General features: G+C 34.5%; 1 protein-coding gene across 6 annotated transcripts in view; it reads left to right on the plus strand.

Annotated features, from left to right (window-relative positions):
- The window catches only part of ALG6 (ALG6 alpha-1,3-glucosyltransferase), a 70,301-nt gene that overhangs the window by 30,628 nt on the left and 24,101 nt on the right, over positions 1 to 15,572 (plus strand). For all 6 annotated transcript variants that reach the window (XM_064372434.1, XM_021667720.2, XM_021667721.2 and 3 more), the window contains 9 exons: positions 1,605 to 1,694; positions 3,834 to 3,922; positions 5,988 to 6,070; positions 6,730 to 6,794; positions 7,097 to 7,282; positions 7,876 to 8,011; positions 10,004 to 10,089; positions 11,826 to 11,910; positions 14,584 to 14,654. In XM_064372434.1, coding sequence (XP_064228504.1) covers positions 1,605 to 1,694; positions 3,834 to 3,922; positions 5,988 to 6,070; positions 6,730 to 6,794; positions 7,097 to 7,282; positions 7,876 to 8,011; positions 10,004 to 10,089; positions 11,826 to 11,910; positions 14,584 to 14,654 — 891 coding nt within the window. The remainder of the gene's footprint in view (positions 1 to 1,604; positions 1,695 to 3,833; positions 3,923 to 5,987; positions 6,071 to 6,729; positions 6,795 to 7,096; positions 7,283 to 7,875; positions 8,012 to 10,003; positions 10,090 to 11,825; positions 11,911 to 14,583; positions 14,655 to 15,572) is intronic.

The raw sequence follows: 15,572 nt of genomic DNA on the forward strand, positions 1-15,572 counted from the left end.
TTGGGCAGGCTGGTTTTGAACTCCTGACCTCATGATCCACCTGCCTCGGCCTCCCAAAGTGCTGGAATTACAGGCAAGAGCCACCGCGCCTGGCTGAAGCACTTTTAAGCTATCTTCTTTTATGCCTCTTTCTTCTACTATATGAATTTCCATAAGAATGGGGAACACTGTTATAAACCCTATACGTTTTTTTCCTCCTAATCCAACCATTGACTTTATTTTTAGTATATATTGTCGCATGCTTATCAGCTTACTGTCAATGCCTCTTTTACTCGTCTCCAGTGGATCTCAAGGTTAAACTAAATGAAAAATAGGTTTTGTCTATTTTCTGAAGCTGAAAACCAAATCACATTGTATTGGAACAATGTGATTCTTGAATTACTTGATGGTTTTCCATTGCTGTATCCATCTTAGTTGATTTGTGGCTAGTGACCAATTGGAACTACTATTGAGCACTTTGTGTCAGGCACTGACCTCACAACTTTACTTGTTTGCTTAATGCTTCAACAGCTCTGAGGCTGATACAATAAAACTTTATGCTAATGTGCTCTATAGTAACATGAATTTGGAAATGACACAATTGGTACCTGTCTTCAGGTATCTCTGTCTAGGCAAGTGGGTCCTTTGGTCTCCATTATTTGCCTGGCCCAGTTTCCCAGATTTCAGCTGCCAAAAAGGGGTCCAACTAACCCAGAGATTCTTGGACTTGCTGCTTCTTGGCTTCAAGCCCCAGCCAGTCACGGAACCCAAGATTGCTCACATGGATGTTTCTGGAGGGACAGTGGCCACCAGCTGGTACCATACTGTAGTACTCTATGCCCAGATGTCTTGACTGCCTAGCATGCCTTGATAATTTTAATCCCCATCTGTTCCATACAAAACTATGTTTTATGTAACTGACACTAAGAAGAGTAGACCTTCCGAAGATGATTAATAGGTTATTTGATGGGATCATGTTGAATGCTGATTTAAAGAAATGTTTTTAATCCAAAAAGTAAGAGATTGTGATATTGAGGAATTGTGACCCATTTGAAATAAGCTTATGAACAATGGTAATTTATGGGTTATATAGTTTGGTTTGCACTGTTGTAAAGTGTTCTTATGAAATAAATTGAGTAGAAGAAGCTGCCTAGTTATAAAGGACATTATTAAGAAATTATGTCAACTTAATTTTTATTTCTTGAGTCATGGTAGTTGTATATAGTTCCTTCACATCTGGCCAACCAGAGGAGCCTATCAATTTGTGGACATTAGACCTAGTTTTCTTCCTAAAATTTAGAGAACCTTGCATGTAAGGAGGCTCTTGTTACATGTTGATTGAATTGGTTGCAAACAGTGTTCTTTTTGTTGTTGCATATTTTTTGTTGTATAAGTGTTCGTCATTGACGAAGCCTACTAATAATAGGATGACACTGAATCCCACTTTGCCTAGGAGAGTCCTGGTTTGTGTCTGTTGTCATGGCTTAATTATCAATAGCTTATTAATCAGTAAATTACATTATTAAGCTTAATTCTAATAAATGAGGTGTGATATTAAATTATAAGTCTACTTCTTGAATATTGATTAATGGAATGGTACTTTCTTCTTTCTTTTTTTTTTTCAGGTATTTTAACAGCAGTGATAACAATTTACAGTATTGGGGATTGGATTACCCACCTCTTACAGCTTATCATAGTCTCCTATGTGCATATGTGTAAGTTTTTCTTTCTTAATGTAACTCTAAACTTTTATGCCCTTGGCAGATTTAGTAAGAAACAATGTGATTGGGCTTTCTTGACTAGAGGAGAGATTGCTTGTAATTGCTATTATATTCAAAATATTTTTTTTGAGACAGAGTCTTGCTCTGTCGCTCAGGCTGGAGTGCAGTGGCATGATCTTGGCTCACTGCAACCTCCACCTCCCGGGCTCAAGCAATTCTCCTGCTTCAGCCTCCTGAGTAGCAGGGACTACAGGCACCCACCGCCAAACCCGGCTAATTTTGTATTTTTAGTAGAGACGGGGTTTCACCATGTTGGCCTGGCTGGTCTCAAACTCCTGACTTTAAGTGATCTGCCCGCCTTGGCTTCCCAAAGTGTTGGGATTACATGTGTGAGCCAACGTGCCCAGCCACTGCTATTGTATTATGTATTACAAATGGGTTTTAAGAAATAACTATCGGCTGGGCACAGTGGCTCACGCCTACAATCCCAGCACTTTGGGATGCCGAGGCAGGTGGATCATGAGGTCAGGAATTGGAGACCAGCCTGACCAACATGGTGAAATCCTGTCTCTACTAAAATTACAATGTTTAGCCAGGCATGTTGTTGTGTGCCTGTAATCCCAGCTACTCAGGAGGCTGAGGCAGGATAATCGCTTGAACCCAGGAGGTGGAGGTTGCAGTGAGCCGAGATTGCACCACTGACTCCAGCCTGGGCGACAGCGAGACTCCATCTGGAAAAAAAAAAAAAGAAATAATTATCAAAGTTTGAACATTTCTATAATTTTTTTGGAAGACATTTAGCAAGGAATGCAAAAAACCTAGTTTTGTTATGAAGTAGAGATGTTATCCGTATGTGTGGACTACTGAGACATAGATCTAATATGTTAGTGTGTATAAGAAAGCTTTTTTTCTGGAATAGCTCAAAGTAAATGAAAAATATAGATCAAAATGGTTACTGACTAATCTGTCAAGTTAGAAACTAGAATAATTGTAGTGTTTCATTTGTGATTTAAGACCAAAATTAGAATTCCTCCTCCTTTTAAAGAAATTGAATAGTTATAGAGATAACTTCAATTTTGGTAGAGACCCATTTCTACTCTAGTGGTATTCCATCTTAAATTTGAAGTGTGTCAGCAAAAATTTGAGGAACTTCTTCACAATATCTCATGAATTCATCTTCCTTGTGTAATTTCACTTTATAGCCATGTGTCACTTCACGATGGGGATGCATTCTGAGAAATGTATGTTAGGTGATTTCATCCTTGTGCAAACATCATAGAGGGTTCTTTAGTAGGCAAAATGCTATAGCCTACTATTTATTTAGGCTATATGGTATAGCCCACTATTTAGGCTATATGGTATAGCCTACTATTTATCTAGGCTATATGGTATAGCCTTTTGTTCCTAGGCTACAAACCTGTACAGCATGTCACTGTACTGAATACTGTAGGCAATTATAACACAATGGTATTTGTATATTTAAACATATATAAACATAGAGTAAAAATATGGTAGTATAATCTTATGGGATCATTGTCCTACATGTGGTCCATTGTTGACTGAAATGTTATGCAGTGTCGTTTTGAGTGTATTTCATATTTTGCAAAAATAAGCTTCCTGGATTGAAAATAAACCCCCAAACATCATCATTATCGTATTCAAGGTTATTCTAATATGATTAAAAATTTCATTTATCTTTAACAATTGTGTTTAGTTTTATGCAATGATTTATGATTATTAATAGCTATTTATTATAGCCAATTGTTATGATAGCTAATTATAAATTATAAACACGATCCTATTGGATCAACACTAGCATATTGCTTTTTACAAAGTATGTGTTTAGTAAGTGAAATGTGACATGCCAGATTGGTTTTACACTGGAAAAACTGTGAAGGTAGTGCTTGTAGTTAGACATAGTTTTCTTGGAAGATAAGCAATGCAGATGCTGTTTTGTAGCTTAAGTCCGCTTCACATGATTAAATAAAAAGAGTAAAGCTTAAGCATTGACTCTGTTGCTTTATAAGAGAAATAGCCAGTTCTCAAAATATTAATAAATTCATACATCCTCAAATATCCTTATTGCTAAAATGATGAGGAATAAAGTACCTGTATATATGCTTTGATTTGCAGGGCAAAGTTTATAAATCCAGACTGGATTGCTCTCCATACATCACGTGGTTATGAGAGTCAGGCACATAAGCTCTTCATGCGTACAACAGGTAAAAGAGCAATAGGTATTGAATGTAAAATTTGATTTTTAAAAAATGTTGGAGAAACTGATAAAGGTACTGTTCTTGTTCTTACTGACTTTAAAATTGTGTAATTACACCTACACATATATATGTATACATGATCCAAGACCAAATGTATATCTAAGTTAAAACATGAAAGAAAGAGTAGAAAGGAATAATTCTGGGTGCTTTACATTTTTTATCTGACTTAATTCTTTGAACACCCAAAGGAGATAAATACTATTATTCTTATTTTAAGCTGAGGAAAATGAGGCACAGTTAAATGAAGCAAATTGCTTTACTTGAGGTCAGATAGCTATAAGTTGAAGCTTTAATTTTTTAGGCTGCTGCTTTAATATCCTAAATCTAAATCTATTTATTTTTTTCTTGACACAAACCTTGCAGTTGTTATCTTATGCACTGTATTGTTGTGCAGTTTCTATATTAAATAATCCACTCAACAAGTGTTTATTGAACATCTGTGTGTGCTGTTGTAGAAGCTTAAAAGTAATAAACTTAGATTTCTTTAAAAGCTTTACGTGACTTATGCTTTAATGCTAGCCCAGTCCTTTTCCTTAATTAGTCTAAATGTAGTTTTGTTCTCGTCACAGTTCATCCAGTCATGGAATCTTAGACCCAAGAGATAACTTGTTTTGCCTCCTTTCCCTCTCCCACACCATTCCCCTTTCCCCTCCAATGCTGTCATCATTTACGAACCACATAGTCAGCATGGGATTATTCAGCTTCTGAGCCAATACCTATACTTGCAGGGAACTCACAACCTTTAGAGATAGCCTGTTCTATTTTTAGGGAGCTCTGATCATTAAAAATTACCTTTCTAAATTGAACTTCCACCAGTCATTACAGATTCTGTTTTGTTTTTTTTTTCTGAGACGGAGTTTCGCTCTTGTTTCCCAGGCTGGAGTGCAATGGCGCAATCTTGGCTCACCGCCACCTGCGCCTCCTGGGTTCAGGCAATTCTCCTGCCTCAGCCTCCTGAGTAGCCGGGATTACAGGCACATGCCACCATGCCCAGCTAATTTTTTGTATTTTTAGTAGAGATGGGGTTTCACCATTTTGACCAGGATGGTCTCGATCTCTTGACATCGTGATCCACCCGCCTCAGCCTCCCAAAGTGCTGGGATAGATTCTGGTTTTTTTTGGGTTACAGAGAACAAGTCTGATCCCTTATATCCCTAACATCCTACAGGAATTTGAAGTCACCTCTTCTCTAAGTTAAAAATTCCTATATACTTTAGCTATTCCTTAGATGATCAGTTTGTTAAATGTGATTATGGTTTTGAGGCCACTGTCTGACCACTCCTTTGCCCCACTCTGGGTATGTTCCAGTTTGTCAATTTCATCTTTAATGTGGCATCTTGGAGGTGAACATATTGACAGATTACATGCATCTAACTTTGACAGTTTACTGTCACTTAGATTTTTTTTAACACTGTACTTAGTGAGGTATAAGAAAAAAATAAGCTCTTTAGACAGTTATGTTATAAATTTGAAGAACTTATGTATTTATTTTTCTTTGTTCTAAAGGATTGCATGTTCAAAATTATGAATTGCTTTTCTTTTAAAAAAATTTTTTTTTCAGTTTTCTCCTCACCTGTTTCTCAAGCAAAAGTTTATATTTTTCAATAAGGACTAATATTTTAAAAAGGTTTTCTTACACATCACTGCATTTCAGTTATTCTTTATACTAGGAAATTTAGAGTATATAGATTGAGAAAAAATATTTCCTTGCTTTGAATATTTTTAATTTTTAAGTCCAAGTCAGAGCAAAGAGAGAATGTTGGACACATCTAATTGATTAAATGTGTGAATTTGTTAGAGAAAATTAAGAGACGCCTTTGCAATACAGCAATTGAAATTAGGCACAGGTGAAGGGACTGAAAATGGCTGAATGTGTAAAGGACCTGTCCATAGTGGGACAAGAACCTTGTGTTAATGAATTCTCAATCAATGTTGGAGGAAGGGAGGCAGTTAATGGGTAGTTGTAAATCCTGATGGACTCATGTTTAAAGTCATTTACTTGTGTTTTCAGTTTTAATTGCTGATCTGCTGATTTACATACCTGCAGTGGTTTTGTACTGCTGTTGTTTAAAAGAAATCTCAACTAAGAAAAAGGTAGGTTTTAAAGCAGCCTGCCAGTTCATCTCTGAAATGTATTCTTTATTAGTCTAACTATTAAGTATAGACCTTAGGGAAGCCATCCTTTTGGCAATAGAGTAATTAGGAATATTATATCTTCTATCAATTAATTTTTACTTCAAAAACATCAACTTATCTTACAGTAATCATTTTAATATATTACTAAGATACACTGAATTTTGGAAGTTACATACTGTTGAACTACATGCTCTGCTGAATTTGTTACTGAACTGGTAAAGCTGAATTTTGAGCTGGCTTGTGAGATTGACCAAACTGAAAGACATTTTGAAAAGTTGTATATTCTCAATTCATAGTTATCAAACATTATTTTTGGTTATTTTAGATAGGTTAACATTAGATTGACTTCTCTAATTTGTATATGTAAAAGTACTTCCTCTGACAAAACCTTTTAGTGATTTTTTTTTTCCTTTTTACGGAAGTGTCCCATGTCACCTTCATGAAAACTTCATTGTCTAAAGAATTGTTTTATAAAAATTGAATATTTCATAAAAAGAAAGTATAACACCTCTGGAAAAGGGGAACATTTGCTTTGATGTTAGATGAAAACCACACTTTTACCCTGCTTGATTTTTGTAACAGATTACTTTCTTATTTCACAATATTTTTCTTTACAGATTGCTAATGCATTGTGCATCTTGCTGTATCCAGGCCTTATTCTTATAGACTATGGACATTTTCAGTATCCTTTACTAATGTAGAAATGAAGTCAGTTGCATATTATGAAATCTAGAGTCAACGGTTACAATTACTAGAGCTTGTTTAAACCAAAACAAGTCAGTTGCCATTTAGCAGTAGACTTAATGTATTTGAGGCTATTACACATGATTTCATGTTTGTTTATCACTTCCGTACTTTGAATTTCTATTTGGAAATAGCTTTCCTTGTATATGTTATTTTAAAATCACATAAGAGATATGTTCTATTAAATGCAAGCTTTGTCTTTTTAAATTTATTGAGATAATTTCCTTGACACAGGAACATATATAATTCTGTGAGTCTTGGCTTTGCTTTGTGGGGTGTTCTTGGAGTATCTTGTGACTGGGACCTGCTAGGGTCACTGGCATTTTGTTTAGCTATAAATTATAAACAAATGGAACTTTACCACTCCTTGCCATTTTTTTGCTTTTTACTTGGCAAGTGTTTTAAAAAAGGCCTCAAAGGAAAGGGGTGAGTGACTTTTAAACAACAGAATCCAAAAATGTACTTCAGATAACTTTTTTGGCATATGTACTTGGAGGAAGGTGACTTTTCACTTTGCCTTTTGGTGATTTCTTATAAATATTTTGGCTATAGGGTATGTGGGAAGAGAGAGATTAAGTCATGTTCTATATTTTATTTTAAATTTTCCTAACTAAAGAAATATTTCAATTCATGTACATTTACTGATAATGTGGATTGGCTAGTTAGAGCTTTGCTGTAGGATTTTATCACTTTAGAGCTTACTACATTATATACTCATTAGATATACATCCCCATTTGATATTTTTCTTCATGAATGCATTTCCTTATTTCTATAGGAATGGCATCTAACATAAATGTTAATTCGGATGGTGATAAGTCTTTTTGTTGAAGTGCACATATTAGCTATTGTGAATTTTTTTACCTCTGATTTGAGCAGACTCCCATTTTAAACCTATACTGGTAACATAGATTTAGCATTACTATACATTTGCATGTATTATGTTCAGTGAGACTCAGATTGATTTTGCAGAATTAGTAACCTTTCCCTATCTTACTGACTACCTTTGTTTTCGTTTTAGGTTTGTGTTGCTAGTTAAGCTAGCTTGTACTGTTGTGGCTTCCTTCATTCTCTGCTGGCTGCCATTCTTTACAGAAGGGGAACAAACCCTGCAGGTTCTAAGAAGACTCTTCCCAGTTGATCGTGGATTATTTGAGGCACGTTTAAAAACTTTCCTTTTCTTTTTGTTACTTTACCTTCCCTGTGACCTTTAGGAGTTTCATGTAGAAGACACAAGGAAAAGGAACTTCAGCTGCTTTCCTCCTGTAATCATTTCTTGCCAGTTGTTGCTTGATTGATTAATTGACTGATGAGACAGGATCTTGCTATGCTGCCTAGGCTGGAGCACAGTAACTATTCGCAGGTGTAATCATGGTGCATTACAGTCTTGAACTCCTGGGCTCAAGTGATTCTCCTGCCTCTTCCTCCCAAGTAGCTGGGACAACAGGGTGTGTGCACCTTGCCAGTTATTTAATCTGTTATATAACTCCTAGCTGAGCTGGCATTTTTTAGTATATTACATCAATAGGTAATAATTATGCCATCATCAGATCCATAATTCAGTTATATGTTTTTGTAATGAAATAGGGTCCATAATGAAAGACAACATGAGAAGTTTCAGCTGCCATTTTAACAGCTGTGTAATTTTTTGGTTTATATTCTGTTTTTAGTCTTAGGAAATTATTTGTAAAACTAATAATCATGTTTGCTTCAGAAAGATGTCATAATTCCTTATGAGATATATAACCTTCATCCATAGTAATTTTTAATGAGAATCTTTCATTTCATTTCATTTAATGCTAGTTTAATCACTCTTGTTAAACTTTTATTACGTGAATAATTTGGTCATTTAGATTTAGTAATTAAATTAAACAAACCATTTTTCTGAAACAAAAAGGCCTTTTAATAAAGTTAGAAACAACATATTTATAGATAATTTGCTTTTGGATAACATTTCTTTTAAAAAGAATTTTAAAAGCATTATATTTTCATAAGTTTTGAATATATAAATTTCTATAGAATATCTTTCAATGGACTTATAGGAAGATGGAACCACCATTTTGAAAGAGATTAAGATAGGAGTTTGTAATTGTGAAGGAACAGAAATGTATGACTGTATGTCAACAGGATGATGGTAGTGATGATAATAAATAATCACTATGGTTATAACCACCACTTACTAGATGCCAGACACTTCTATGTAATTTTATTTGATCATTACAGTAGCTTTGTGGTAGCTATTATCCCCACTTTACAGATTAAAAAACTGAGGTCAAAGATTCCTATAACTAGTATGTAGCAGAGCTGACTTGAATTTTGAAAATTGTTTTCCTAACCTCTTCTTTGTATAACCTCTAACACTTATATAAAGAAAAGTTTAACTCTCTCTATAAGTTGCCTATTTGCCTTACCTTCCTATCATGATAATTATAAAAATGAGTATCAGATATGTTTGATGGTGTTGCCAGTCTCTTTCATTTACTTGTTGCTTTCAAAATCTGAAGCGCCTTTTCTTTGATCCAGCAGAGGAAAGTGGGATAGTATAATTGTCAGTGATAGTTACTTTTTTGATGTTAAGTCTGCACAGCTGTAAGTCAATCAGCTGTGTAGAGAATGGGTTTCACCAGCATGAGAGCTGTAATTGCAAACTTAATTTTGAAAGTGATCCTAGCACAACTGCTAATGTCTTTAGACTTTTTGATTTATTAGCAATTAGCTCTTGTCATTGCTAGTAGCTAGCGGGTTACTCTGTTACTCTAAGTAACTTCAGGTGTATGATAAAAATGGGTCAAATGTAGTATGCATTCTATAAATGATGGAAAAAACATTTCTTAGAAAAATTTCCAAAGATGAATAACTTTAGTATTCAGGGATAGTACACTGCTCTTTGAAAACTATTAAGTATTTGGGATGTCTGGATTATGGTGGGTCAAAACTTTTGATCAGCTCCCTTGCACAAAAATGAAAAATGCTTGAGACAATGTGTGCGTATATGTTTATTCCTGGAGGATTTAATCTACTTAGTTATAATAGTGACTAAAAGTTTCACATGTCTCAAAAAATTTATTAGTGATTATAGGCTGTACTTCATGGGTTTTAATATTTCTTTCAATTATACCAGAATGTAAAGCTAACAAATCTCTTTTAAGGATAAAGTAGCCAATATTTGGTGCAGCTTCAATGTCCTTCTGAAGATTAAGGATATTTTGCCACGTCACATCCAATTAATAATGAGGTAAGAGAATCAAAGTTTGTATGTTGTATTTTATAAGTTACTCTCTAAAAGCGTTATGGTATTATTTCATTTATTTGGCATGATTAGGGAATGAGGTGTTTTTCTTTTTTTTTGAAACGGGGTCTGGCTCCGTCACCCAGGCTGGAGTGTAGTGGCACAATCTTGGCTCACTGCAACCTCTGCCTCCTGGGTTCAAGTGATTCTCCTGCCTCAGCCTCCTGAGTAGCTGGGATTACCTGCCACCAAGCCCAGCTACTTTTTGCATTTTAGTAGAGTTGAGGTTTCACTATGTTGGTCAGGCTGGTCTTGAACTCCTGACCTCAGGTGATCCACCCACCTCAGCCTCCCAGAGTACTGGGATTATAGGCATGAGCCACTGCACCCAGCCAATGTGTTTTTCTTTAGAGGATTTTCCACATAACGTAGACCTATTGCTCTTTATAATAAAATTCTTCTATTTGAATTATTTTATGTGAAAGTTTTTCTGAATTGTTACCTTGTTCTCTCCTTGAACATAGCATACATTAAATATAATTGATATTATGTTGAAGAGTCGTGATATTCAGTGTGTATCAGTCAGGATCAATCAAAGAAGTAGGAGTAGGAGATCACTGTAGTGTGTGTGTGTGAATTTATGATAAGGAATTGGCTTATATAGTTGTAGGGGCTAGCTAAGCAAAACAAAGTCACAAGGCAGGCAGTCAGGAGGGAATATCTAGGGGGAAGGAAGAGCAATTCATACCCAGATGCTGTTAGGGAAGGCCTCAGCAGTCTTTTAAAGGGCTTTGATCTGATTGAGTTAGGCGCCTCAGTACAAGCTCCCTTTTGATTAATTTAAAATCAACTCAGTAGGGGTTTTACATCTGCAAAATTCTTTCACAGTAGATTAGTGTTCAAATAACTGGGAGATGAGATGGGTGTGGCCTCTCTCTGTCCTCCAGATCTTATGAGAATTTCCCTTGTAGCCCACTCTAACAAAAGCATACAAGAAGGAAATTCTAGGGACATTCGTTCAGCCTAGCCAAGTTGACAAGTCAAAAGCTACAAGTGGGAAAATCAACTATTGTATTAGGTTATATACTTGTTTTCAGGCCTTTCCAGGGCTATGTCCCATAGTACTAAATGGTTCCAGGCCACTTTGCTTGTTGAGTCTGTCTGTTTTTTCTCGTTCTTTTTCCTCCCCACCCATTAGCCATCATTAGGTAGGAGAAGCTCTAGTAGCTTCCTCCTCCCTTTCCGTCTTGTTCTTCATGATTTACCATGGGCTTGAAAATCAGATAATCAACTTTTGTGAAATGAGAGCCAGAGAGACTTTTGTGGGTAAAGTTTATGAATGTTTGTGTTGCAGATATAGCATTCTCTTATACTTCATTATGTTTTCTTATTTTGAATGTTTGACAATTGACCTTCAACTGTGTATCTTTGTATATTTTCTATACATTATATTAAATACAAAAATAAAAGAAGCAATATTTAGTATTATGAATTTTGGTTTTTACAATATTTAGTGTCATGTATAAAAGTATATATCTCTCTCAGTGTGTAGATTTTTTTTTCAATGTGTAGATTTTATTTAAATGTTATTTGGTCTTTAAATTTAATAAAAATAAACTAATTTGAAGTCAACTTAAGTTGATAAATAATACGATCTTTATATTTAAGAAATATTTTCTTATTTAAGCTAGATTTATACCTCTACAAAGAAAACAAATATTTGATTTTTATTGTTTTTTTAGCTTCTGTTTTACATTTTTGAGCCTGCTTCCTGCATGCATAAAATTAATACTTCAGCCCTCTTCCAAAGGATTCAAATTTACACTGGTAAGTTTTTCATTACTGTAGATACTTAATTCTTGGCACAACTGAACTTTTAAAAATTATTTTCTTGCTCTGAACAGGATTTACTGGGTTGGGAAATAACACATTCATTTCTTTGGCAGACATTTACTGAATGTTTCCCATACTTAGATTCTGTGTTAGATACTAAGCTAAGCAATCAGAATAATCTTTCAGTTAATTCAGCTATTTAATTTGTTTTCTATTAGTTAATGAGGGAATACAAAGCAGAAAACAGTGGCGAAGAACATAAGTAGCTTAAATAGTTATGTGGTAAAACAGATGGTATTAAGTTCTATCAGGTACAAATGAAGTCCTATGATGGTGTGGGAAAGGGAGATACTATCTCAGGGGGAGATTTTAGAATGCTGTTTAGGGCAAGTGGGATTTGAGCCCAAATTTGAAAATGGGGTAAGATTAGAACAGTAGGTTATATAGCAGAAGAGAAGTTCAAAACAGGAAGAAGAAGTTGAAGGTCCAGAGGTGGGAAAGGACACAGGATATTCTATTAAACAATATAATTTGGGTGACCTTTGTGTGTGTGTGTGTTGAGAATTGGAGAGAATATGGTGAGAGATAAGGGTAAAAATGGACCAAATTACTGAAGACCTTGAATGTCTTAGTTGAAAAGGTTTGGAGTTTGATTTACGTGCAAGAGAAACTTAAATGTATTTTTGAGAAGGGGAGGGGACAGATGTCTGTTTTAGGAGGATGACTTGTATCAGTTTGAAGATGGACTGGGTGCATTTTCTATAGTTTAGGGTTTTTTCTGAGTAGGTTTACAAAGTCTTCTTGGTTGTATTTCTGTGGCATTTAAAATTTTGTTCCTGTTTGCCATGGTCTATAAAATGACATTTAAAAAATATATTTTAAACTATCAAGAACATTTAGTATATGAAAACAGTAAGTCCTAGTGGACTTATGTGAGGCAACATTTAGAAATTAGGGTTCCAAGTCTGGGACTGTCAGTTAAGTACATTGCATAAAAAGAAGACAGAAAAGTACATAACAGTGAAATACTTCAAAAGTGGATCTCATACCATATGCAAAAAGGATAGTTTCATGTTCCTTTTTACTTTTTAATTATCTTTTTATTTATGATTTCTGTTGTTTGATTCTGTGAATGAACTCTGACGATACCAAGTTATCTGTTGTTAATATTCTATCGGATAGTTAGAACAGGATGATATGGTGTAATGCTCTGATATCTTCAGTAGGCTTAACCTGAAATATATTTCAAGCTTATGATAGATTGTTGTTTTTCTAGGAAATAGAATGCTAAATAAATGCATATTTCAAAGATAATGGGCTAGGCATGGTTGCTCACGCCTGTAATCCCAGCGCTTTGGGAGGCCAAGGCGGGTGGATCATGAGGTTAGGAGATTGAGACCATTCTGGCCAACATGAGGAAACTCAGTCTCTACTAAAAATACAAAAATTAGCTAGGCGTGGTGGCACTTGCTTATATTCCCAGCTTCTCAGGAGGTTGAGGCAGAAGAATCGCTTGAACCCAGGAGATGGATGTTGCAGTGAGCTAAGATTATGCTACTGCACTCCAGCCTGGTGACAGAGCAAGACTCCATCTGAAGTAAAAAAAAAAAGGAATAGAATTTCAGAGTTTGAGTAACTTTAGCAGTGTTACAGATGATAACTTTTAGGATAAGGCAGAAAAAAAATTTTTTTCTTTATTTTCTAATTTTTATCTGTTTGGTATGTTTTAAAAGAAGCCATTGTGTTAAAACTTTTTAAATGTAAGATTTTTGTTATTTTGTTTTTGTTGATCATGCTTTGAATTCTTATTGTATACTTCTGAGAGTTTTAAGAACATTTCCCATTATAATTATTTTAAAAGTATTTTTCTTTCAATCAAGTTTGCCTGAATTATATCTCAATACATATCTATAATTGAGGTAATTGATAGCATGAATACTGGTGTATATATATAGCAGGAGTATTACCAGTTAGGAGATTATTGCACTACTACAAAGATGGAGGGTGGCTTAGACCACTCCTCTGCCACCCTTAGCAGAGGGGAATGGAGAGAAGTGGATGGATATTGTATTTAGGAGGTGCTATAGCTATTATTTCCTGATGGTTTAGATGTGTAGCATGGATAAGATTCGAAGTTTCTGCTTGAGCAACTGGATAGTTATCCATATCTAATTTGCAGAATGTAAACTCCTGAAAATAATTTTTTATTTAAAACTCCAAATAGCGTGTGATGAATTTATAAAACATTAATACATTTTATTGAAGTGCATGTTTTAAAACACTGAAATAGATTTGTTTTGCCAGTTTTAGATTCTGACCTTCTTGTCTTTCATGCTTTTAAATTTAAATTGTCAGAGATTCCAAGGGAGGATGAATGTATGATTGTTGTGTCTAAGGTATTTAGTAGTTTTGTTTATTAATAACTGAGTATAATGAACTTGTATTGGATGGTTAAAGCTTTATAATCATTGATTTTTGAAAAAATATTTCGATTTTTAAATTTGATTAACATATGCATATCAGTGTTGTGATGGTATTTTACTTCTAAATAGAAGCTTTAATAAACTTTAAGCTTTCAATTGAAATTATTTTTATTTAGATTTGTAATTAACTTGATATGCTATTTTGCAAGTTGTTATATCTCATTTTTCCCCTTTTTTCTTAAAGGTTAGCTGTGCACTATCATTCTTTTTATTTTCTTTCCAAGTACATGAAAAATCCATTCTCTTGGTATCATTGTAAGTAGAAACGTTTGAAGTATGTGTTTATAATATAACTTTATAATTTACATACAAATATTTTAATGCAAAACAAAACTACACAAATCTTACATCTTTGCATAAAATTATTTCATAGTCATGTTTTTTTCCAGAAGTTCTGATTTTATTTCTTTATAAAATATATTTTAAACTGAAAAACTTTGATAGAATATTATTGACATAGTTTTACTTTCTTCCTGTTTTTTCATTTATGTTTTCTACATGCTACAGTTTGCATTAACAATTCCTTTTAACCTGGTCCCAGCTAATCATATCATTAAACAAATATTTCATTCAATAAATACTTATTGAGTGCCTACTATTTGTCAGGCACTGTTCTGTGCACTTGGAATATATTCCAGACAAAAATCCCTGCCTTCTTAGCTATCATTCTTAAGGACAGATGCTAATAAAAAAAATAAAAACAAAAAGTTAATGTGTTGGAAGGATATATAAAAAATACATCCTTCAAAGAGGTTTTCATCTGATTGGAGCCTGTTTGTCACTTTGCTTTTTTCATTTCATTCATTTCCACATCTATTCAGTAGCCTTCTTCTTTCCATTTACTTCCATAGGGTCGTTTGTATGTTGCCTCCCTTCTCTTTTTTGCCACAAGCTTAGTTTAGACCCTATTGGTAATCTGTAGCCAGACTACTTTGTTTTAGAAGCATTAAATTTTTTTCCTGGCCTTCATAGAAAGCAGTGGGTGACAGCTGGGAGTATAATATCCTAATGTTAAAATATTATTTGCATAGAACCCTTTGGAATACTGAAATCTTCTTCTAGGTCAATCCCAACCCACTACTGCTCTACCCCTCACCCTGTGTTCACTAGGTTCCTGTGAAAGATACATGTACAGAATGACCAATGACAAATCGCAGGCAGTATTGCTTTTAT

The sequence above is a fragment of the Aotus nancymaae genome, unplaced genomic scaffold (genome assembly GCF_030222135.1).
Source record: "Aotus nancymaae isolate 86718 unplaced genomic scaffold, 86718_ANA_hifiasm-v0.15.2.pri h1tg000007l, whole genome shotgun sequence".
In the NCBI taxonomy this organism is placed as follows: Eukaryota; Metazoa; Chordata; class Mammalia; order Primates; family Aotidae; genus Aotus; species Aotus nancymaae.